Genomic DNA, 25864 nt, shown 5'->3' on the forward strand with positions numbered 1-25864 from the left:
CTTTATTGAACGAGGAAATTTTTTAGCTATAACCAAACTTAAATATTCCTAGGCATAGTAAAGGCAATTTGTAATATATTAGGCCTCAGATAGGATGTATTATGTTTAGGAAGGTTAAATGTGCTTAGGAAAAGTTTAATACCAACACAAAACTTCTCCAGTTTGTCAAAACTCATTGGTATCAAATTCTACTTTGTAATTGTTCATTACGTCAATATATGTACAATGCTCTACATCGTCAGAATAAGTACTATCTAAACAGTGGGACGAGCTGAAGAAAATGCAACACCACCAATAATAATAACTAAGAGAAGCCAGCACATAAACAATTATAACATCGCGAGTACGTCACCCACTATTACATCTAGGAGTCCTCCCCACTATTACCTATAGTGGAGCTCTCCACTATTACATTTAGGTGAGCTCCTCAATATTACCTATAGGGGAGCTCCCCACTATTACATGTAGGTGAGCTCCCCAACTTTACCATTTAGGTTACCTCTCCTACCTTCACATGGGTAACTACTCGTTGTAAACATAAATTTGTATTTTTCCACGAAATGTGTTATACCAAATTTCCCAGTGTTCGAGGTAGCGTGGAAAAGAATCAGGGTACGAGGTGCCTGAGAAATAACCCAGCTAGTTGGCATGATTATGAGGGAGAGACAAGAGAGGCACTGTCAGGCACCGTGGAAGGCAGCAGTAGCAGCAGTAGCAGCAGCAGGTGTACTGCTTCCCACGGACTCCTCGTATATATATACCCTCCAACACTCTCCCAATACACTCTCAACCCGGCTAGCACTCTACATACACCCAAGGTAAAACTCTCCAGCTATTATTGTCAAGTTCAACTCTAAGTGAAAATCCTAATGACATAAACCTAAGAATTGTTTTTCATGAATTTCATCTTGTAGTGAACAACATATTAATTAAGAAAGTCTAAAAATTCAAAACTCAAGACATATTGCTAATATCATTATAACGTTATATTTAATGAAGTGCAACAGAGAATTTAACTTATAAAAATATCTCCAGTATATTCATTGAATGGTTTCTCTGAAACAGATGAAGGTCGTAGCATTGCTTCTGTGTGGCTTGGCCGTGGCGGCCGCCCATCCCACTTGGGAGGAATTCAAGGTAAGCCCATTATCACCCCTCAAGATTTCATATTGTGTCCTGAGTGACAAATGTTTACCATTCGATTGTTTAAGGAACATAATGTTTATTATTATAGAAAACATGATCGTAATATCACGTGTATTCACCTGTTCATAAATTCAATCTTATAAGATTTGTGAATTTATATGAAATGGACAAATTATTAACTGAACAAAATTTAATGCGTTTTTTAACCACTATTTAAAGTTAAAAAAAATTTACCAACTATGAAATTTTGCCAAACTATTGACCAAAAATTTAATTTAGGGATTTTTAGAGTTAAAATAAAGTTTATGAATTATAAGCTAGAAAATATATATTAGGAAGGGAAAGTTAGCAATAGCAAGTTAAGAAATATAAGTTAGATTATAGTGTATTTTGGGTTGCACGAAGAATTACTTGATATATTACCAGTGTTAGGTCACTGATTAATTTGTGATATACTTAATACATTTTAAATCATCATTATTTACTGCAGAGATTCTCAGATTTATTTGTTACAAAAAAAGAATATGAACAAATAATTTGTTCATGAAATAATTACTGCCTGCAGTTAGTATAAAACAATTATGTAGTGTAACAAGTATTAAACATGTGTGATGTGATATACGAGTTTGTTGTTTTCCACAGACCATCCATAGCCGCAAGTATGTTGACGCAGAGGAGGAACAGTACCGCAGGAGCGTGTTCGAACATAACCTTCAGTACGTCAAAGAATTCAACGAGAAGTATGAGAGGGGCGAAGTTACCTTCAACCTGGCAATGAACCAATTTGGTGACATGGTCAGTGATGCCTCTTCCTAGTTTCTGATATTTGACAATTTTGCAATTGGATTCATATATATGTAATATATAACTGATGATATATGAAACAGTTTCCTTCACTACAAGTTCTAACAAGTTTTTTATTTGACAGACAAATGAAGAATTCAACGCTGTGATGAAGGGGTACAAAAAGGAGTCTCACCCAGAGCCTGACAGCGTGTTCACTCCCACAGGAAGGATCCCAAGGGCAGCAACTGTGGACTGGCGTAACCAGGGAGCCGTGACTGGTGTCAAGGACCAGGGACAATGTGGATCATGCTGGTCTTTCTCTGCGGTAAATAATTTCTCAAAGATATAAATTGCCTGCATGTTCTTGGCCTGCAGTAATTATTCAGGCTTGCAATATGTGGATAAATTGGATAAATTATATCGATATTAACTTATTTGCATTTTCCATATAGAATGAATTTAATCATATAAGGAACACAATTCGTGGCATTTAAGTTTGTTCATGTTTACATATCTTCCTCGCAATCCTAAAATGTAAATTTACTTGATTATATATTTATCCGTTTTGCCACAGACTGGTTCCTTGGAGGGTCAGCACTACCTTAAGACCGGCAAGCTGATCAGTCTCTCCGAGCAGCAGCTGGTCGACTGCGCCGGCGGTATTTACTTCAACCAGGGATGCAACGGTGGATGGGTGAACCAGGCCTTCAAGTACATCAAGGCCCATGGTTCTGTCACTGAGGCTTCCTACCCTTACGAGGCTATTGTAAGTTTTCCTTATATACAACGCACGTCTTGGTTATAAGTTGACTAATAAAATACTTTTAGTTTCTGAACTTTATATAGATGTCCTGTTTGACAATGCGCAAACTAATTTTACGTCCCCGTCCACGCAGGATGATGTCTGCCGTTTCGATTCCAACGACGTCGTCGCCACATTAACTGGTTATGTGGCCATTCCTGAAGGAGATGAAGCCGCTCTGCTGGAAGCCTCTGCTAACATTGGTCCCATCTCAGTTGCCATTGATGCATCACGACTTTCATTCCAGCTTTATAACAGCGGTGAGTAAAGACAAACTATCACACACACACAAACGTCTATATAGTAACACAATATGCGGGTCCATTCAACATATTACTTTTCAAATTTTAAGAAGTAATTCATGAATTTACTTGATATTATATTTTATTTTAAGTAAAAATCTCGGGGCTTCTCATACACTGTATATTATCTTTCAGCCACAGTTCACATGAAAGCACACTTCCATATAACAGGAAACCAAGAGGTGTTCCGCATATCAATATGTGTACTTATCTTGCAGGTGTCTACTATGAGTCGAGGTGCTCGTCAACCACCCTGGACCACGCTGTGCTGGTAGTGGGCTATGGAACTGAGAGCGGAGAGACCTACTGGCTCGTCAAGAACTCCTGGGGCACCGGCTGGGGCATCAGCGGGTACATTCATATGGCTCGTAACAGGAGCAACAACTGTGGTATTGCCACTGATGCCTCCTACCCATTGGTGTAATAATCGTTGGACTCCTAACTGCCCGACTACGAGAGTGCTGGCCAGGTGAGGGTCTCACTGCATCAGAGACCCAACGTTATCACCATGTAACTCACACCTTGATACATCTGTATGGTTATCGCACAAGGTGATAGCCAATATTACAGGAAATTAAAATGATTAAAAATACTTATTTTTTATTTACCTCTTCATTATTCAAAAGATATGAATTCTCAGAAGTGGACAAGATGAACGCAAAAGTTTTTCAGTCATCATGATGCGTATCTTTGAATCAGCAGATGAGTTTAAAGGTTTCCATTACTCTTCATGAATAAACATTAAAGAAGAATATCAAGTATTTATGTTGTGTGTTTTATGTCCACGAGCCTTAATGATATATTAAGTTCAGAGTTTGGTGAGTTTCTAAACACAGATGAGGCTTTATTGATGAGGCTTGATAACAAAATCATCTGATGTTCTCAAACTTAGAAGAAAAACTGTGTAATTTTCCTGTAAGATGCATATATATTTTTAATAACTTTATATGAATAATTTTTGCTTGAACTTTCTAGATACCTTTTTTTGAGAGGGCAGGTACTGTGGTGGGTAACTTTGAGTTTGACAGTCAGCCCCAACAATTTCAATGCAATAGCAGGACAAAAAATATTTTTCATGGCGCCAGACAATGAAAAAGCAACAATGCTTCTATGAAACCCACAGGTTTTGTACGAACAGTTAGTCTATACACAAAGATGTACTTACAAACAATACTTAAATAGTCGATATACTATGAATATAGTACTTCAAACGCGGAGGGCCACTGCTACACGAAGGGATTCTGGATCTAGATGCATGCCATTTGCCGACATGGGTACTGCCAGGAGGAAGTCTCCTGCATGGGGGGCACGCACTACTCTGAGGCGGGCTTTCTCCTTGTCTGATGTACTGGCGCTAAGCAAGACATCACTTATATTTCCACTAGAGGGTGGTCCCAGCTGGACTGTTTTATGTTTTTTTGTTGATTCTATGATGGGTGCTGGGGCTGCAAGCGCATCCCACTGATTTGAGCATTCAGTGGAGGCAGGATCGTGTCTTCCTGCTGAATCACTCAGGGGTTCAGGTAGGATATCTCTTACGAGGTCGTGCGATGCATGGGAGGAGAAAAGGAAGGCTGGAAGAGCAATTTGGGAGGCTGTGCGGACACCAACGCGGCCGAGTCTTACAGGGAGGCTTGCTTGCTCCCACTGAGGATCGTCCAATAGCAGGCTCAGAACTTTCACCAGCATGGATCTCAGAAGGGTGTCATACGCATTTAATTTAGGGCTGTTGTAGGATGGAGAACACTTCAGAAAGTCAACTTTGGGAGAGATAGGCATCTTGTGAGGAGGAAGAGAGTATCATGGGCATCGATCTTGTCAATCCTGTCCAGCATTCTCCTTTGATCAGTGATTTTTTAATCCAGTATCTCCTCATTTGCGTGCTGGCCAATGGGGGACACCCAGGAGGGTGCAGTCATTTATATTGAATTTTATTAAATAAAGATGAAAAACTAAACAACGCGTTTCACTGAAGTTTTTTTTTTTATTATCTGCAAAGGCAGAGGGGAAAGTATAAAGCAGAAAATACCAGAATGCATAATAAGGCAACTGCTTGAAGCATATGCCAAAGAGCCACAGTACCTTCCTGACCCCTTGTAGAGTCATATAGAAACAAGTAGTCGGTGACGGTGAATGGGACTTGCTTGCTGCATCCTTTGTATCTGTCCGACATTCGTGGTCCTTTTTTATATAATGTATTATGAGTATTATATGTAGAATCCAAATTATTATGTGGTATTAGTAAACAATATGAAGATCTACAATTGGGAAGTTACATGCATCCCGTGAGAACCTTATATTCTCTTCTCTGAAGCAAAGATACCTATTAAAAGTGGCACCGATTATTATATGTGTGTGTATACGGTATTGAATATGGAAGAAGTCTTATATATGTTTCTAAGGCTCTTATTCACTTTGGAAATTAAGTTAAAGAGGAACCTTAGATATATCTGCAGAAGATTCGTTCCCGAGGTCTGGAAATAAACATTTTGATCATAATTATTATCACATGTCTACACGAATTACTTTTTCCATAACATACTAATAGTGTGTGTAAATTGGTCCAGTAATACAGTAATATACATTCTTGAGTCATGTTCGGGGACTATCCTGCATAGGGAATAAAATGGTTGCGTAAATGGTTCCTTTTTCCTCATGCCTTTGTTCACCAAGCAGTAAATGGAATTAAATAACTGTTGTGGGTTGCGTAGTCTACATTATTTAAACAATTTATATTTAATTTACACGAATAACAACATAATGTTAAACTGAAGAACTTGACTATTGGTCCATACAAGGCAGTTTGTTTTCATATCCGGCCAACCTCAGGCATATATATGTCTAACCAACGCTTGAAACAATCCAGAGATCTCAAGTCTATTTCGTGGCTTTATTTTTAAAAAGGAAAAGCTGAGAGGAATCAACTGAGAACAAATATCCACCAATAAATTATAATTTGTAATGTTTCAGACACTGTCCTCAGTCCACTTAACTTCCATCTATATTTTAACAATGTTTGATTCAGAAATTATACAGATTGGCTTCTTCCGTTCCTGATGATAGTTGACTGTGTTACAATGTCTAATGTATCTGACCTTACCCTTTGGCCAGGTATTATAGTGCTGTCCAGCGGCTGGACACCAGGTACACGAGGCCCAAGAATTGTTTTCTCGTGTGAGCACCCGATGATGAGTTATGTTTATCGATGTCTAGTTAGCTTCAGATAAAGAAGAGTTCGATGATATTAGGCTTCCACTCTGAGATATCCTGCAACCACATGTGCGGCTATTATCCTACCTTTTCACATGTTCTATTATCCTGCCTCCACACCTGGCTATTTTTCTGCCATGCACCAAGGCTATTATTTTACCTCCACGCCTAAATTTGTTTGTCATGTATGTGGGCTATTATATTGCCTCAACACGTGGGCTAATTTTCTGTCCCGTGCACTTGGCCCATAATCATTCCTCACACGTGTGGTATTATCATGCGCCCACACATGGACTTTTATCTTGTAACCACACGTGGGCTATTACCCAGCCCCGACACGTGGGCTATTATCCAGCCCCCGACACGTGGGCTATTAATCTGCCTCTCCACGTGCACTTGAAGCCTATTGTTTCATTCTACGAACTTTTCGGAAACCTTTTGGCATATGAGAGTTTACACTTCCCTTATGTTTATAGACCAATGCAGTGAATTACTTTTGTACCTTTCGTTACTCATTCTTGGGATGAAATTTCTTAATGAGTATTCTTATCTTTAGGAGACTTATGCAATGTGGAAATCTTCCCAAGTTCAATAGGTTTTCTAACTGAATATAATATAGTTGTTTTATTATAGAAACAATAAATAGTTTTTAATAAAAAAATTACACTAAATTTCAATATTTAACTCAAGCATATGGTATAAACTATAAAGAGAGCCAGTTTCATTGAGCACAGGCAGATTGTTTTTTTGTTTTTAAATCATTGACTTCATTTAGGAATAAATTATTGTTTAAAATTAAACCAACTACATTGCGGACTATTGGCAATCTGTCGTTTAACTCCTAATGTTGCGTTTAACTAGAGAATTCTGTAAATACTTCAAAATCAACAAGACTTCTTTTAACATCTTTAATGGGGAATGATGAAAAACAGCATGTCAACTTCATTGGGAAAGAGAAGCATTTTCCTGCACCCAAGATGATATAGAGTGTATTTCTCACACTTTCCGCAGTAAAGGTGTGGGGTGTACCAGGGGCAGTAACTGTTCCTAACAACACCCAGAAGTAACTCCACTCAGGTATCTGATGTCATCGTCATATATTGTTTTGGGGAATTCAGTGGACTTCGTCTAGACGATACGCACCTCAGCATGCACGTGATAGTCGAGTGTTAGTATTTGGAGGTGCGAGGTATGTGGGAATTTTATTCAAGAGAGAGCGGGGAGGGGGGTTGATAACGGAGTTTGGAAATTTGGAGGCTGAGGGTTAATCATAGAGCTTGGAAAGTGATGGGTTTTATTTGATTACAGAACTTGAAAGCAACTAAATTACATATGGTTACAAATGATAATACAGTTGCATTCGGAAATAAATTCCTAGAGATGACATTTGAGACGACTGAGGGGGTGATTGGACCAATGCTTGCATCAAAGATAAGAATAAAGAACTGCTTTTCTCAAGGACAAGGTTGACAATTGAAAATAAACATCTTTATCAACTGGTGCTAAATATACTATAAAACAACCCATCCTTCTCTTTAGATTTTACTTTTTGTAACTGCGTGAACTATCGAACACATATTGACGCAATTGACTATTAGTAGAACTTGGTATTATTCACTTTATTGAATACGGAAAAACTTCCACCTAAAACAAAACTTAACTCTTCCTAGGCCTAGTATAGGACACATACCAGACAAGAGAGGCACTGTCAGGCACCGTGGAAGACAGCAGCAGGTGTACTGCTTCCCACGGACTCCTCGTATATATATACCCTCCAACACTCTCCCAATACACTCTCAACCCGGCTAGCACTCTACATACACCCAAGGTAAAACTCTCCAGCTATTATTGTGTCAAGTTTAACTCTAGGTGAAAATCCTAATGACATAAACCAGAGAATTGTTTATCATGAATTTCATGTTGTAGTGAACAACATATTAAGAAAGTCTAAAAAATCAAAACTCAAGGCATATTGCTAATATCATTATAACGTTATATTTAATGAAGTGCAACAGAGAATTTAACTTGCAAAAATAACTCCAGTATATTCATTGAATGGTTTCTCTGAAACAGATGAAGGTCGTAGCATTGCTTCTGTGTGGCTTGGCTGTGGCGGCCGCCCATCCCACTTGGGAGGAATTCAAGGTAAGCCCATTATCACCCCTCAAGATTTCATATTGTGTCCTGAGTTACAAAATGTTTACCATTCAATTGTTTAAGGAACATAATGTTTATTATTATTGAAAACATGATCGTAAAACCACGTATATTCACTTGTTCATAAATTCAGTCTTATGAGATTTGTGAATATATATGAAATGGACAAATTATTAACTGAACAAAATTTAATACGCTTTTGTAACCACTATTTAAAGTTAAAAAAATTTACCAACTATGAAATTTTGCCAAACTATTGACCAAAAATATAATTTAGGGATTTTTTAGACTTAAAATAAAGTTTAGGAATTATAAGCTAGAAAATATATATTAGGAAGGGAAAGTTAGCAATAGCAAATTAAGAAATATAAATTAGAATATAGTGTATTTGGGGTTGCACGAAGAATTACTTGATATATTACCAATGTTAAGTCACTGATTAATTTGTGGTATAATTAATACATTTGACACATCATTGTTTACTGCAGAGATTCTCAGATTTATTTATTACAAAAAAAGAAGTAATATGAACAAATAATTTGTTCATGGAATAATTACTGCCTGCAGTTAGTATAAAACAATTATGTAGCGTAACAATTATTAAACATGTGTGATGTGATATACGAGTTTGTTGTTTTCCACAGACCATCCATAGCCGCAAGTATGTTGACGCAGAGGAGGAACAGTACCGCAGGAGCGTGTTCGAACATAACCTTCAGTACGTCAAAGAATTCAACGAGAAGTATGAGAGGGGCGAAGTTACCTTCAACCTGGCAATGAACCAATTTGGTGACATGGTCAGTGATTCCTCTTCCTAGTTTCTGATATTTGACAATTTTGCAATTGGATTCATATATATGTAATATGTAACTGACGATATATGAAACATTTTCCTTCACTACAAGTTCTAACAAGTTTTTTATTTGACAGACAAATGAAGAATTCAACGCTGTGATGAAGGGGTACAAAAAGGAGTCTCACCCAGAGCCTGACAGCGTGTTCACTCCCACAGGAAGGATCCCAAGGGCAGCAACTGTGGACTGGCGTAACCAGGGAGCCGTGACTGGTGTCAAGGACCAGGGACAATGTGGATCATGCTGGTCTTTCTCTGCGGTAAATAGTTTTTCAAAAATATAAATTGCCCGCATGTTCTTAGCCTGCAGGAATTATCCAGGCTTGCAAGTGGATAAATAGGAAAAATTATATCGATATTAACTTATTTACATTTTCCATATAGTATGATTTTAATCATATAAGGAACACAATTCGTGGCATTTAAGTTTGTTCATGTTTACATATCTTCCTCGCAATCCTAAAATGTAAATTTACTTGATTATATATTTATCCGTTTTACCACAGACTGGTTCCTTGGAGGGTCAGCACTACCTTAAGACCGGCAAGCTGATCAGTCTCTCCGAGCAGCAGCTGGTCGACTGCGCCGGCGGTATTTACTTCAACCAGGGATGCAACGGTGGATGGGTGAACCAGGCCTTCAAGTACATCAAGGCCCATGGTTCTGTCACTGAGGCTTCCTACCCTTACGAGGCTATTGTAAGTTTTCCATATATACAACGCACGTCTTGGTTATAAGTTGACTAATAAAATACTTATAGTATCTGAACTTTATATAGATGTCCTGTTTGACAATGCGCAAACTAATTTTATGTCCCCGTCCACGCAGGATGATGTCTGCCGTTTCGATTCCAACGACGTCGTCGCCACATTAACTGGTTATGTGGCCATTCCTGAAGGAGATGAAGCCGCTCTGCTGGAAGCCTCTGCTAACATTGGTCCCATCTCAGTTGCCATTGATGCATCACGACTTTCATTCCAGCTTTATAACAGCGGTGAGTAAAGACAAACTATCACACACACACAAACGTCTATATAGTAACATAATATGCGGGTCCATTCAACATATTACTTTTCAAATCTTAAGAAGTAATTCATGAATTTTCTTGATATTGTATTTTATTTTAAGTCAAAATCTCGGGGCTTGACATACACTGTATATTATCTTTCAGCCACAGTTCACATGAAAGCACACTTCCATATAACAGGAAACCATCATGTGTTCTATATATTAATATGTGTACTCATCTTGCAGGTGTCTACTATGAGTCGAGGTGCTCGTCAACCACCCTGGACCACGCTGTACTGGTAGTGGGCTACGGAACTGAGAGCGGAGAGACCTACTGGCTCGTCAAGAACTCCTGGGGCACCGGCTGGGGCATCAGCGGGTACATTCATATGGCTCGTAACAGGAGCAACAACTGTGGTATTGCCACTGATGCCTCCTACCCATTGGTGTAATAATCGTTGGACTCCTAACTGCCCGACTACGAGAGTGCTGGCCAGGTGAGGGTCTCACTGCATCAGAGACCCAACGTTATCACCATGTAGCTCACACCTTGATACATCTGTATGGTTATCGCACAAGGTGATAGCCAATATTACAGGAAAATAAAATAATTAAAAATACTTATTTTTTAGTTACCTGTAAAATCATTAAAAAAAATTAATACTAATAAGTGCAGAGTGTATAATGATTGGTATATAAAGTTTAACATTTATTTTTTATTAAGCTAATTGCTTTGTCTTAGTTGAAATATCAATTTTTTTTTTATTTTTTTTTAATTAGGTTTCATTTGTGACTGCTGCAAGGGTGTTACATTTTGTATTAGGGAATGTTTATCTCTGAGTATAAAGTTCCAAGAGCGCCCTTTCTTGAAGGGAAAACTCCATGGACCCTCCGCCAGGACTGAGAGGGTCTTACCTTAAACCACTGAGGGTGTGTGTTGGGTGTGCTCGTTAGGCGCCCATATCACCTTTGTGGAGCTGTTTACGACAGGCTTTCTCAGCGTACATGTGGTAATATAGAGTACATGTGGTTATACAGGGTACTGTATGACGACTTGTACAATGAATTGTGGGGTTGAGTCCCTCAGCACATTATGTGCCTCTGTAACCCTTTCCACTACTGTCCACAAGATGGGTATAGGGTACATAATAATTGAACTAAACTAACTCAGTGTGACTGAGTACAACAGTCGATATGGTGAGTGAAAAATGATTTCCCATTGTAGTATTATGTCCCTTTTTTAAATGTTGAGAATGCACAGTAAATTCGCGGTGTAAGTACCGCAAATTGAATATATCTGTATTGCCCACTGAGTGCTTTCTCCAGTGTAACCCTAGAATTTATACGTTATTGTGGGCTACCTTACTAGTTATGACGGTCCCACCGCGTGTAAGCATCAGGTGTACATAATAATCAGACGCTCACCTTGAGTCTGCAGTCTTCCGGGGTAGAGGTAGAAGCGAGTCGGGGCTTCGAAGGTAGATGATGGTTGAGAAAAGAGAGGCGAATCCTCCAATCACAGCCAAAAGGTAGTTACCGGCCCCCAAAAGCACTCAGCATCAGATAACACACAGCATCAGGTAGCACTCAGCATTGGTCAAGACAGCATGGGTGTCGTGCTCACAGACCCCAGCGTTGCATATGTTTTCTCTTCCTCCCGGGGGAGACTGCAGTCATGTCCCTTGTTCTGTTCTATACAAATACCTGCGTTCACTGTTTAAGCTCGTCGCCAATGTGGTGTTCTGTGTTGCTGTGGATGATCTTGGTTGTAGTGTTGATATAAAACCATATATAGGTTAATGACTAATACTTATAATGGTTCTACATGACTAGCAGCGTCCAGGTGTGGCGGACTCTCTTTGTTTACATACAGCTGGCGTATGAAACGCGGTGCCATACAAAAGGATCCCGCAGTTTCTTATGAACATGACAGGGACGCTAGCGAGTAAAATAACATCTTTTAGGAACCTGAACTAGGACTCTTTCAAAGCAATTTACACATCATTTGTTCCAGCAATCCGCACCTTGTAAAGCATAAAGCCAAAATTAACATATGGACGTACAAAGTACAGAGGTTTACCACAAGATTGGTGCCAGAGCTAAGAGGGCTAAGCTACGAACATGGGGGTAATGGAACTAAATTTCACAGCCCTACAGGATAGAAGGAACTGAAGAAATATGATCACAACTTACAAGTTTCTTTACGGAATAGATCAGGTGGACAAGGATAGCTTCTTCAGAATGAGAGAAAGCAGGACAAGCGGACACAGGTGGAAGCTGGAAGCGCAATTGAGCCGAAGGGACGGAAGAAAGTACTCGTATCCTATACGGCTAGTTAACAAGTGGAATGTTCTATAAGAGGAAGTTGTGAAAGCCACCTCCATCCACAACTATAAGGCCCGATTCAACAAAACAAAGAATTAAAAAGTCAGAGTAGTTAGATTGTAAGGCAACAGGTACAAGGCTAGTAAGCTGTGCATAAAGAGCTAGACCTCACTTCCCGTAGACGCTGATAGGTAAGTACTCCCCACGTTGTGGGGTGTAATCCGCTCTCGCACAAGACAGCACATATATGACTTATTGCTTATAGTCACTATTTTGCTTATAAATAAGTACATATGTGACATTTTCCGAGCCCAACCCAACCAGACTTACCTCAAATCACAAAGCACCGGAGCAAAGAGTAAGAAACATGGAAGACAACCTAACCTAAATGCACATTTCGCAAAGAAGAAGTTGACGAATTCAAATCCGCCAACAACAAATTCCAAATCTGTATTGAGGCAGATATTTGCTCCCCTGATTCCATGTATGTCTAACCATCCTGTGAGATGGGAATATTAGATAAACTTGTACCTAGTTTTTTTTATCTACCTGTGTTATACCTAGTTTTTTTTATCTATTCTGTATTATCTTTTATATATTTATAAAACAAAACTAAAATATATTAATAAATTGGAAAGTAACTCAGGATATTTTCCAATTTTGTATAAAATCTCTATTGTTTAATAAAACTGAAAAAGAAATTCTTAATATTTAAACTTGTGTTTAGCAAACTTAATTTGAAAATTTGGTCATAAAATTTTGAGTGTCTTAACAGAAAACGATGAGATTATATAGGGAGGTAAATGTAACAGCCCCATAAGTGCAATTATGTACTATGAATGACAGTAAGGAAATATACTTATTACACTAAGTGTTTAATCGTACTGTCAATTCGGAGGATGGGTTGCTATTTAATATGGTAACAGCACATTGCTGTGTGTATACCTAAGCTTGTTAATAATACTAAAAAAAATATAAAAAAATCCATATCTAATTTGGATTATTTTTGTTGGCGGATTTGGAAATTTCTGTTGGTGGACATAAATTTATTTAACGGATTTTAATTTTTTTATTGGAGGACTTGGATTTTTTGTTGGTGGATTTGACATTTAAATTCAGGTAAATATTATTATTAGACTGTTCTACCTTGGTAGCCTAATATCCTTATAATTCTAATAAATATATCGGCTTTTAAAAATATGCTAATATTCACAAGTAGGCCTACTGTCTCCTACCTTACTAACATGCATAATTAACAATATCATTATCTGATATAGGCAGTAATCCAAGTTCAGCATAAAATTTAAACTTTCAGGGATTTTTTATATTTGTTTCCCAGTAAACAATTTTCTTTGATCATTGGGCAGGATGAAAAGAAAACGCTAGTTCAAGACTCACACTTGATGTATAACTAATGTTTCTTCTCGAAGGTCATTAAAGTGGCAACGTAATTTAATTAAAATGCAATACTTATCACGATCGTACTAAAAATCTGATTTGACCAGATTAAAGTCCCACAAGGTATGTGTGTATCTATGTGGCACACAGAACAACTATTTGGAGCATATGAATCCCGTCCAATGCATTGGACGGGATTTTTAGGTCCCCCCCCCTTCCTATGGGGGTTAATAATAATAATAATTTATTTAATATTACCAAGAAGGTACAATGGCTTGGTGAGATGACATAGGATTAGTATTTTTACATTCATGAAAAGTCACTAATACCCACAGCGTTTCGGGCAGGTCCTTAATCTAACATATCAGGCAAGATGAAAGGGTACATTGTACCAAGGTTTTTATATCAACAAAAAAGGTTTTTATATAAAAAAACTAGAGTACAAGTTGACAGAGGTGATTACACTGGTATGTGTCTTAAGTACTAATATTGGGGGAAGTGGGTAGTACAATATACAGTGTGAGTTTGAAGCACAAGGAAGGAAACTATGAGGATGAAATTAGGTCATTTTTTATTTTACTTTTGAACAAAGCATGGGTTGGATAATTTTTTTATTGTTCCATGTAAAAAATAATTAGTTGTTCCATGTTCTTTTGTCCTACAACCTCCAAATTTTGAATAATTTTGCTTCATTGTGAAATATATATATATATATATATATATATATATATATATATATATATATATATATATATATATATATATATATATATATATATATATATATATATTTATATATATATATATATATATATATATATATATATATATATATATATATATATATATATATATATATATATATATATATATATATATATGAAATACCGTTTTAATATGGTGTCTCTTGTCAATATCATCTTATTACATAGATTCATTCTATTAAACTGTTATTGTGTAATATGAGATTGCTTTAGTGTAGTTAACCCTTCCATAGCAAGTACCTTACATGGATGTGGCTGGCAGAGGTGGATCGCAGCCAAATGGTCCCAGGTTCAGATCCTTCGGGAGGATTGAGACGTTTAGACAACATTACCTTTTATCAGATGCACCTCTTCATTTAGCAGCCCATAGGTTTCCCGAGAAGTAAGAAACTGTTGCACGAAACGCTGTTCGCATTAGTGGCTTCAGGCATAGTAATATACTACCTCTATCTTTATATCTAACATACTGTTTGTAATTCATTTTGTATGTACTTTTACCTGAATAAATTATTAATATTATTAACTGTTGTGGGTTGTCCTCTAAGGCTGAATCCTCAGTAGTTGGCCTAGAGGGACCTCAATGAGGCTAATACAGGCTTTGTGTCTCCTAAAGCATTTTAATTCTTCTAAACAATTAAGATTCTGATATTTGAAGTCCTTTGACTTTAAGATAATGTGGTCAGTATAAATTAAAGAGCGTTTATTGTTTAACGACAATTATATACTGATGTATTCGAGTTAATTTAATGCTAACTTTCTTTGAATATTCTTTAATTGACTTTGGAAAATGTATAATAATTAAATATTATTTTTTAGTAATTGTTTCAGTAAAATTAAATTTTATTATATATACTTTTTGTATTGCATCATATTTTGAATTGCATAATAATTTTATGTTAATTTTATGAATGTTTTTAATTTTCCCTGTTTCCAAATGTCTCATTTCTGTGAAATATCTTAATTACAAACGTGTTGTTTTTCTGTATTTGAGGGTTGAGGGGGAGGTATACACCGTAATGTATACCCAATTGTATGTGTGTATGTACACTGTTAGTATACATTAGTCCTGGACTATGGTTAGGTGTCATTAATTCTTGCTGGAAAGTCAATTAGCTATTGTTATGACCTAAATAACCTTCCTACATTCAACAGGCCTTAAACACAACAACAAACCTCTATTCGAGGGTCAAAGGTGTATTATGCCCCACGAGGAGAACCCTCGCTACTCGTTGTATTCGCTGAGAGTTTACTTAAGTCCTGGACTCTGGTCAAGACATGCTGAGTGGTCAGTTAGTAATCGTGTGACCTTCGTAACACCAGAAGACGATGGGTATGAAGCCCGACACTAAACTGAACATGTGGAGGAGAGGTGTATACAACATTGGCTATGTTTAACAACACTGGCTGGGAACAACAACACTGAACAACAACACTGGCTGGGAAAACAACAATGGTTACGAACAACAACATTAGTTATGAAAAACCTCACTATCTGAGAACAAGAACGCTGGCTACGAACCAGAACACTCCCCCGTGAACAAGCACACTGCCTGTGAACAAGCACACTCCCTGTGAACAAGTACACTCCCTGTGAACAAGTACACTCCCTGTGAACAAGTACACTCCCTGTGAACAAGTACACTCCCTGTGAACAAGTACACTCCCTGTGAACAAGCACACTGCCTGTGAACAAGTACACTCCCTGTGAACAAGCACACTGCCTGTGAACAAGCACACTGCCCGTGAACAAGCACACTCCCTGTGAACAAGCACACTCCCTGTGAACAAGCACACTGCCTGTGAACAAGTACACTCCCTGTGAACAAGCACACTGCCTGTGAACAAGTACACTCCCTGTGAACAAGCACACTGCCTGTGAACAAGCACACTGCCTGTGAACAAGCACACTGCCTGTGAACAAGCACACTGCCTGTGAACAAGTACACTCCCTGTGAACAAGTACACTCCCTGTGAACAAGTACACTCCCTGTGAACAAGTACACTCCCTGTGAACAAGTACACTCCCTGTGAACAAGTACACTCCCTGTGAACAAGTACACTCCCTGTGAACAAGTACACTCCCTGTGAACAAGTACACTCCCTGTGAACAAGTACACTCCCTGTGAACAAGTACACTCCCCGTGAACAAGTACACTTCCCGTGAACAAGTACACTTCCCGTGAACAAGTACACTTCCCGTGAACAAGTACACTCCCTGTGAACAAGTACACTCCCTGTGAACAAAAACACTCCCTGTGAACAAGTACACTCCCTGTGAACAAGTACACTCCCTGTGAACAAGTACACTCCCTGTGAACAAGTACACTCCCTGTGAACAAAAACACTCCCTGTGAACAAGTACACTCCCTGTGAACAAGTACACTCCCTGTGAACAAGTACACTCCCTGTGAACAAGTACACTCCCCGTGAACAAGTACACTCCCCGTGAACAAGTACACTCCCCGTGAACAAGTACACTTCCTGTGAACAAGTACACTCCCTGTGAACAAGTACACTTCCCGTGAACAAGTACACTTCCCGTGAACAAGTACACTCCCTGTGAACAAGTACACTCCCCGTGAACAAGTACACTCCCTGTGAACAAGTACACTCCCTGTGAACAAGTACACTCCCCGTGAACAAGTACACTCCCTGTGAACAACTACACTCCCTGTGAACAAGTACACTCCCCGTAAACAAGTACACTCCCTGTGAACAAGTACACTCCCTGTGAACAAAAACACTCCCCGGGAACAATTACACTCCCTGTAAACAAGTACACTCCCTGTGAACAAGTACACTCCCTGTGAACAAGTACACTCCCCGTAAACAAGTACACTCCCCGTAAACAAGTACACTCCCCGTGAACAAGTACACTCCCTGTGAACAAGTACACTCCCTGTGAACAAAAACACTCCCTGTGAACAAGTACACTCCCTGTGAACAAGTACACTCCCCGTGAACAAGTACACTCCCTGTGAACAAAAACACTCCCTGTGAACAAGTACACTCCCTGTGAACAAGTACACTCCCCGTGAACAAGTACACTCCCTGTGAACAAAAACACTCCCTGTGAACAAGTACACTCCCTGTGAACAACACCACTGTTAGCCAACACCGACGTCATACCCTAAAAGAGGAAGGTAAAACAAAGCCACAACAATCTCCCCACTACGCATCATGTGCCATATAAAGCTTCACAGCCAACGAGGCCTTGCGTCGAGGACTGGCGTATCTCGTGGGAAGAACAGAGTGGGCGGCCTTGATGATGTTGTTGACACGAGCAGTAAGTGGGCTGCGACCTGCTTACTTGAACCTTGGAGGGAAGAGGTGTTGACATGGTGAAGTATTGTGTGGCAATTGGTGCAAGTTAGGGGGGGGGAGGAGCTCGGAGGGGTGAAAATTTGAGAAATTTCAAAGGCATAGGAAGATGAATAAATTCAGAATGAATGGGAGGGATGTAGGTGTGTTATATATCCTGTAGTGCAAATCTTGTAGTCATTCGAACTGTGTCTTTGATGATGTTAACGAGAGTTATCGAAGTGCATCTCTTAGTGTTAGGGGCCACGTGAAATTTTATAATGCTATTTTAGAGAGTTTATTTTTCAACTTCTAAAATGAATCGTGCTCGAATCATTGATCTTATTTTGTCTGCCTTATTCAATAATATTTGTCTGAAGATAGACTGTAACCAAATATATATATATATATATATATATATATATATATATATATATATATATATATATATATATATATATATATATATATATATATTTATTATTTAATTTACAAATATGACAGATTTTATATATATATATATATATATATATATATATATATATATATATATATATATATATATATATATTTATTATTTAATTTACAAATATGACAGATTTTATATATATATATATATATATATATATATATATATATATATATATATATATATATATATATATATATATATATATATATATATATATATATATATATACATATATATTTTTTTTTTTTTTCACATAGGAAGGGAGTACCACCTCTAGCTGGAAGAAGGGGGACCCATAGCCTCGGAGGAAACCACGCATAACGCATTAGAGGGAATGTTTAGATCCCCTCCAATACAGTTTCTGTGTGCTTTTCTCCTACCACCCCCTTCCTTGAATATTTTTTGTGCTTTATTATGCATTTGATGGTTACAAGATATACATGGGTTGATACAAAAATAATAATGCAAAAAGGTGCTTAAAGGTTATGGATCTCTTGAAGAACACAACAATGGGAAACATTGATGAATGTCACAGACGGGTTCGATCATTGTTGCAAGTCAAACACTTCTTCGAATTCCTCTGAAGTACATATATATATATATATATATATATATATATATATATATATATATATATATATATATATATATATATATATATATATATATATATATATATATGTCGTACCTAGTAGCCAGAACGCACTTCTCAGCCTACTATGCAAGGCCCGATTTGCCTAATAAGCCAAGTTTTCATGAATTAATTGTTTTTCGACGACCTAACCTACCTAACCTAACCTAACCTAACCTAACTTTTTTGGCTACCTAACCTAACCTAACCTATAAAGATAGGTTAGGTAGGGTTGGTTAGGTTCGGTCATATATCTACGTTAATTTTAACTAAAATAAAAAAAAATTGACCTCATACATAATGAAACGGGTAGCTTTATCTTTTCATAAGAAAAAAAATAGAGAAAATATATTAATTCAGGAAAACTTGGCTTATTAGGCAAATTTGGCCTTGCATAGTAGGCTGACAAGTGCGTTCTGGCTACTAGGTACGACATATATATATATATATATATATATATATATATATATATATATATATATATATATATATATATATATATATATATATATATATATATATATATATATATATATATATGACCGAAAAAGTAAGATTAATAATTCTAACAGGAATTTTCTCTTTTTTTTTTGAGATATATACAAGAGTTGTTACATTCTTGTACAGCCACTAGTACGCGTAGCGTTTCGGGCAAGTCCTTAATCCTATGGTTCCTGGAATACGATCCCCTGCCGCGAAGAATCGTTTTTTCATCCAAGTACACATTTTACTGTTGCGTTAAACAGAGGCTACAGTTAAGGAATTGCGCCCAGTAAATCCTCCCCGGCCAGGATACGAACCCATGACATAGCGCTCGCGGAACGCCAGGCGAGTGTCTTACCACTACACCACGGAGACTGCTATTTTGACTGCTTTCTTTTGTTTCTTTTCACTGTCGATGGTAATTGAAAAATCAATTCTCCAAAATTCATTTTTATGTCTAGTCTGACGCGACATTTGAACGTGTTTCGTAATAACTTATTACATTTTCAAAGACTTTAGTTTACACACACACAACTATAACCTGTAAACACTAAACAGAGTTCTATGCTATCATTTAAACAGCTTTCATCTTATATACCAGCATTTGGGTGAGGTGATATGTTACAACAGTTTTGGATGAGGTGAACAAAACTTTCAACACAAGATAGAACACGAAACAATGGGTATAAATTGGGTAAATTAAAGGGAAGGATGGAAGTAACTGCAAAGGGCCTATTGGCCCATATTTCTTGAAGCTTCGATATTGGCGCGGAGTCTTGAAGTCGGTAGAATATAGTTGTGCATATATATATATATATATATATATATATATATATATATATATATATATATATATATATATATATATATATATATATATATATATATATATATATACATATATATATATATATATATATATATATATATATATATATATATATATATATATATATATATATATATATATACAGAGAACAGACACATATATATATTACAATATAACAATCAGCACATAAATATTATGTATGATATTACGAAATCCTTGCACTCAGATACTTCACAATTTCCTTGAACATCACCTCCTGTTGCCTTAACACCTGTAGCTCCTCCCACGGGCTCCTCAGGTATATATATAGTCTCTAACACCGTCCCAGGACACTCTTAGCACCAGTCAGCCCTTCTCGTCCCTTAAGGTAAATATTTCTCACTAGACAAGATCATGTTAAAGATTTTATAAGACAATTAGCATTTTATGATATTTTTTCAGATTGTCTTGCATAAAAAAATCATACTTGAAAGACATTGATATTTGCATATTTTATGAAATTCAACTTGCCTTATACTAGAATGAATAAGTATAATGAGATTTATAAGTATAAGGTTTATATCATGTATATGTCGAGCAAAATGTACTGATAAATCTCAGTTATAACTTTAAATTATTCACTGAATGTTTTCTCTGTGAAATAGATGAAGGTCGTAGCATTGCTTCTGTGTGGGTTGGCTGTGGCGGCCGCCCATCCCACTTGGGAGGAATTCAAGGTAAGCCAATTTTCACTCTCTGAGATCTTCTTGGTACTGAGTGACTTTACTTAAAAACAAATGCTTAACACAGCTGAGAAACTTGTTACGTTAGACTCTAAGAATAATCTCAAATTTCTCTTTATAAGTGTTTCACATATGGATAAAACGCCACTTAGGGATATTGTGGGTTAAACTTTATCAACCAAACTTGAAAAAAAATACAGATAATGCAAGTAATTTCTGTTATGGAAGCACTAAGCAGGAAGAAAGGTGCTTGAAAATTTCGTGAATGAATGTTTAAGTCCAAATAACAGTTTCCAAATGTGAATGGCATTCATGATTTTAATGAAGATGCTTTCTCCTTTTTTGAAAGTAGAAAGGTCAATAAATCGGGTATTAAAGATATAAGTGGCAGACTTGTGACCAACATAAGTAACATTGGAAATTGACGGAAGCATTTTGGTGTCATTGAAAAAAAATTACTGTCAGTGTCCAAAACCACTACAATATTGCTGCAGATATTTTGCTAGAGATATATCTAGCAAAATATCTGCAGGATATCAATATCTTTCAACATTACGAGTATCTTTGTATGTTAGATACTCGTAATGTTGAAAGTGAAAATATTTTTACAAATATGATTGAAATTTATATATTTTCCTTGATGATCGTATGTTACACTAACGAGGTTGAAGATTAGACATCCAAACCCACACATCTAAAACTATAGGATCTAACGGCGTTTCGGCCCCTCGTGGACTTGATAATCATCCAGGATGGATCGAAACATCGTCACATCCTTTATTTCCATATGTGGGGATTCGGTTACTATCATGATCCATATTTACATATTAGATCCATATGTAAAATTATTTACACATAACAGAACAAATTTCTCAAATAGTGCTTCAGTAAAGCGACCTCATGTAACACTTCCACCGTCGCTTTTATTGTGTTTCAGGGTAATAATTAATTAGATAACAGCATCAAATAACGAAGGGACTTTAATAGCCATTGACGGGAGGGGGGGGGGGGGGGGGTTAGAAATAGCCTAAGCTACTCTATTCCTTTGAGATGGATTTCTTTCTTGTCTCAATAAACATACTTGAACTTGAATAGCCCTTGATAACCTCACCATGCTTGATTCCGAGTGTATGGAGTAGGCATTATGAGCATCGCTGTCCACAGACTACTCACGGCCGCAAGTATGTGGACGCAGAGGAGGAACAGTACCGCAGGAGCGTGTTCGACCGCAATCTTCAATACGTCAAGGAACACAATGAAAAGTTTGAGAAGGGCGAAAGCACTTTCAACCTGGCGATGAACCAATTTGGCGACATGGTCAGTCATTTCTGAAATATATATGTGTACTTTTTGAAGCTCAAAATGTGGCCTTTACGTCTCAAAAAAACAAAAATACTTCGTATACATTGAATTTAATATAAACATGCATGAAAGGACATTAATATTCTTATGATATAACAGACGAATGAGGAGTTCAACGCTGTGATGAAGGGCTATAAGAGTGGCTCTCACGCTGAACCCCACAATGAATTCGTCATTAAGGAAGGTCTCCCCATGGCAGCGACTGTGGACTGGCGTAACTCAGGGGCCGTGACTGGTGTCAAGGACCAGGGACAATGTGGTTCATGCTGGTCTTTCTCTGCGGTAAGTGCTTCACCTTTCATCCTAAGTGGTAACATTTCTCATCTGAGTGGGATGATCCCCTACACCTTACTTTGCTCCTCAGCTCTCTCTTGCCTATTTATTGCCTGTCTCTATCTCCTCTTCACAATCGACTTGAGAATGGTCCAGGACGGACCGAAACGTCGTCGTCCCTTCAACTTCTAGTGTGTGGTCTGGTCAACATTTCTCATCTGAGGTTTGTATCTGTTGGTGATTCTGTGTCCATTACCAGGAGTAAGCATTAAACCACTGCGGTTATATTGCTCTTTTAAGGGATTTGAGGATAAGGATTTGGGATGGGATGGGACTTAAGGTTAGGTGACCAACCACTTGGACGGTCGGGGATTGAACTCCTGCGTGCATGAAGCGAGATCATCGCTCTACCGTCCAGCCCAAGTGGTTCGACTCTACTGCCTATAGTGAGTCCACGGATAAATTACTTTTTTCTGAGGCAGAAATACATTAGACTTAATACAGGAAGTTGTATACTTTAAATAGAATAAATACATAAATAATGAACCATTAACAATTAAATAAAGTATCTCGTATTCTGGTTTTCACCATTGTAATATAATTTGTCACTATCGTAGATTAATGTGATGGAGAGGCAGTTATCTTTGGATATTGTGCTGAATGATGTGAGTCTATGTTATCCAGACCTATCATATTCTGTGATATCCTACTGTATCCTACTTATCCTAGCCCACGCTATCGTATTATGTTAACCAATGCAATTATACCCTATCCTATATTATGCTCTTCTAGCCCATGCTATCATATCCTATTTATTTTATAATGCTTCAAGAAGAACAATGCTTCTCTCACAGACCGGTTCCCTGGAGGCTCAGCACTACTTTAAAACCGGTTACCTGATCAGCCTCTCGGAGCAGCAGCTGGTCGACTGTGCCGACGGTATATACTTCAACCAGGGATGTAACGGTGGATGGGTGAACCAGGCCTTCAAGTACATCTATAACTACGGTTCTCAGACTGAGGCTTCCTACCCCTACCAGGCTATTGTAAGCATCGCTGTGGTTCACAGGGTATTGGGGCATAAACTAATCAGTTGTTGATACTGTTTGAAGAGTATTTTCTGCTCGGTACAGCGGTATGATTTGTTGATTGTTTCTTTTCATCCATACAGGACAATGTCTGTCGTTATAATTCCAATTACGTCGCCGCTACGTTGAATGACTATGTAGACATACCTCAGGGAAGTGAATTGGCGCTACAGCAAGCAACTTATTCCGTTGGGCCGATCTCCGTGGCAATTGACGCGTCCAACTATTCCTTCCAGCTGTATTACAGTGGTGAGTAAACACCTATGACACACAACTCTCTCAAGCGTTACTTTTCCGTGTTGCGTTCACAAGAGGTCGTGTAGGCAAGCAGTCATTAGAAAGGTCTGTGTCCAATGGGTAATTCTGAGACCTGAGATGAATATTGTGGTCCAATTACTCTCACCAGTGAGAGATTTTGGTGAAGGATTATGTACGTGTTTCAGAAGCTTCTTATTTTAAATGGCAGTAATCTGTTTGCTTCATTTCGTGCATTGGTTCATTGCTGTCTCAACCTCAGGTCCCTGATTACTGTGATTCCTAAGTCTTTCTCACATTGTGAGATCCACTTGACTGTTACTGACGTGGTTACAGCATCTATGGCCTTCCCTAGCTTAATATATTTTCATTTATCAACACTAAACTGCTTGGTACATTTTCCAGCAATGCAACTTGTTTGTCCCTTTTTTCATTTGATTATTCAGTCACAATAATAATTAACATGATGACCAGACCACACACTAGAAGGTGAAGAGACGACGACGTTTCGGTCCGTCCTGGACCATTCTCAAGTCGACTAGAGAATGCTCCAGGACTGAAACGTCGTCGTCTCTTCACCTTCTAGTGTGTAGTCTAGTCAACATACATTAGCCACGTTATTGCGACTCATCGCCTGCAATAATTAACACGTTTATCCCCGCAGGCGTCTACTACGAGCCCTATTGCTCATCCTCTAACCTGGACCACGCTGTTCTGGTTGTTGGCTACGGTAGTGAGAATGGACAGGACTACTGGCTCGTTAAGAACTCTTGGGGCTACAGCTGGGGCATCAATGGCTACATCAAAATGGCTCGTAACAGCAATAACCACTGTGGTATTGCCACTGAGGCTTCATACCCACTTGTGTAGTTACCATGGCCTTGTCACCGGACGAAATTGAAATTGTTGAAATTGTTCAATTGAAATTGAAGTTGCTTGAAATTGAATAAATTGGCTTTTATTATTGTGTTTTGATTACAACAACACCTGCTGTAGATTCACACACACACACAGAGGTCACACTAACGTGATGCGTCAAATGAACAAATCCACAAGGGCCGTGACGAGGATTCGAACCTGCGTCCGGGAGCATCTCAGACACTGCCTTAATCGATAGTGTCTGGGATACTCCCGGACGCAGGTTCGAATCCTCGTCGCTGCCTTAATCGACAGTGTCTGGGATGCTCCCGGACGCAGGTTCGAATCCTCGTCACTGCCTTAATCGACAGTGTCTGGGATACTCCCGGACGCAGGTTCGAATCCTCGTCACTGCCTTAATCGACAGTGTCTGGGATACTCCCGGACGCAGGTTCGAATCCTCGTCACTGCCTTAATCGACAGTGTCTGGGATGCTCCCGGACGCAGGTTCGAATCCTCGTCACTGCCTTAATCGATAGTGTCTGGGATACTCCCGGACGCAGGTTCGAATCCTCGTCACTGCCTTAATCGACAGTGTCTGGGATGCTCCCGGACGCAGGTTCGAATCCTCGTCACGGCCCTTGTGGATTTGTGCTGTAGATTGTATATTTATTTGTGATATATTGACGTTTAGAAAATTTGTAATGTTGCTGTGGGTTTGGTAGGATTTTTCTGTGGTCAGAATGTTTGGCTCAGCTCAGCCGAGCCTTTTCAGTGCTGCAAAGATATGCAATTGCTCTGAGACTGCTATTGGTGGTTTAGGGATGATTAAATAGCCGT

General features: G+C 38.2%; 3 protein-coding genes across 3 annotated transcripts; all 3 read left to right on the forward strand.

Moving 5' to 3' along the window:
• The first annotated feature begins 733 nt into the window (after positions 1–733).
• Positions 734–3628, forward strand: LOC123769502 (digestive cysteine proteinase 1-like). The gene is made up of 7 exons (XM_045760653.2): positions 734–818; positions 1066–1137; positions 1789–1941; positions 2075–2257; positions 2507–2698; positions 2829–2994; positions 3255–3628. The coding sequence occupies exons 2-7, from the start codon at positions 1066–1068 to the stop codon at positions 3458–3460; spliced, it is 972 nt and encodes a 323-aa protein (XP_045616609.1). The 5' UTR covers positions 734–818; the 3' UTR covers positions 3461–3628.
• Positions 3629–7991: 4363 nt separating this feature from the next.
• Positions 7992–10884, forward strand: LOC123769501 (digestive cysteine proteinase 1). The gene is made up of 7 exons (XM_045760652.2): positions 7992–8074; positions 8320–8391; positions 9048–9200; positions 9334–9516; positions 9763–9954; positions 10085–10250; positions 10511–10884. The coding sequence occupies exons 2-7, from the start codon at positions 8320–8322 to the stop codon at positions 10714–10716; spliced, it is 972 nt and encodes a 323-aa protein (XP_045616608.1). The 5' UTR covers positions 7992–8074; the 3' UTR covers positions 10717–10884.
• A 9863-nt stretch (positions 10885–20747) lies between these two features.
• LOC123769503 (digestive cysteine proteinase 1) lies at positions 20748–25128 on the forward strand. Its single transcript, XM_045760655.2, has 7 exons — positions 20748–20833; positions 21111–21182; positions 22353–22505; positions 22650–22832; positions 23678–23869; positions 23995–24160; positions 24831–25128. Exons 2-7 carry the CDS (start codon positions 21111–21113, stop codon positions 25034–25036), a joined length of 972 nt encoding a protein of 323 aa, XP_045616611.1. The 5' UTR covers positions 20748–20833; the 3' UTR covers positions 25037–25128.
• The last annotated feature ends 736 nt before the right edge of the window (positions 25129–25864 follow it).

Source organism: Procambarus clarkii, chromosome 63, assembly GCF_040958095.1.
Source record: "Procambarus clarkii isolate CNS0578487 chromosome 63, FALCON_Pclarkii_2.0, whole genome shotgun sequence".
Taxonomy (NCBI): Eukaryota; Metazoa; Arthropoda; class Malacostraca; order Decapoda; family Cambaridae; genus Procambarus; species Procambarus clarkii.

Bases quoted from the DNA above. Each gene is read 5' to 3' on its own strand.
- LOC123769502 (XM_045760653.2), top strand. From the start codon at position 1,066: ATGAAGGTCGTAGCATTGCTTCTGTGTGGCTTGGCCGTGGCGGCCGCC. The intron at 2,699-2,828 runs GTAAGTTTTCCT...CCGTCCACGCAG, and splicing joins CCTACCCTTACGAGGCTATT to GATGATGTCTGCCGTTTCGA. The intron at 2,995-3,254 runs GTGAGTAAAGAC...CTTATCTTGCAG, and splicing joins ATTCCAGCTTTATAACAGCG to GTGTCTACTATGAGTCGAGG.
- LOC123769501 (XM_045760652.2), top strand. From the start codon at position 8,320: ATGAAGGTCGTAGCATTGCTTCTGTGTGGCTTGGCTGTGGCGGCCGCC. The intron at 9,955-10,084 runs GTAAGTTTTCCA...CCGTCCACGCAG, and splicing joins CCTACCCTTACGAGGCTATT to GATGATGTCTGCCGTTTCGA. The intron at 10,251-10,510 runs GTGAGTAAAGAC...CTCATCTTGCAG, and splicing joins ATTCCAGCTTTATAACAGCG to GTGTCTACTATGAGTCGAGG.
- LOC123769503 (XM_045760655.2), top strand. From the start codon at position 21,111: ATGAAGGTCGTAGCATTGCTTCTGTGTGGGTTGGCTGTGGCGGCCGCC. The intron at 21,183-22,352 runs GTAAGCCAATTT...CGCTGTCCACAG, and splicing joins CCACTTGGGAGGAATTCAAG to ACTACTCACGGCCGCAAGTA. The intron at 24,161-24,830 runs GTGAGTAAACAC...TTATCCCCGCAG, and splicing joins CTTCCAGCTGTATTACAGTG to GCGTCTACTACGAGCCCTAT.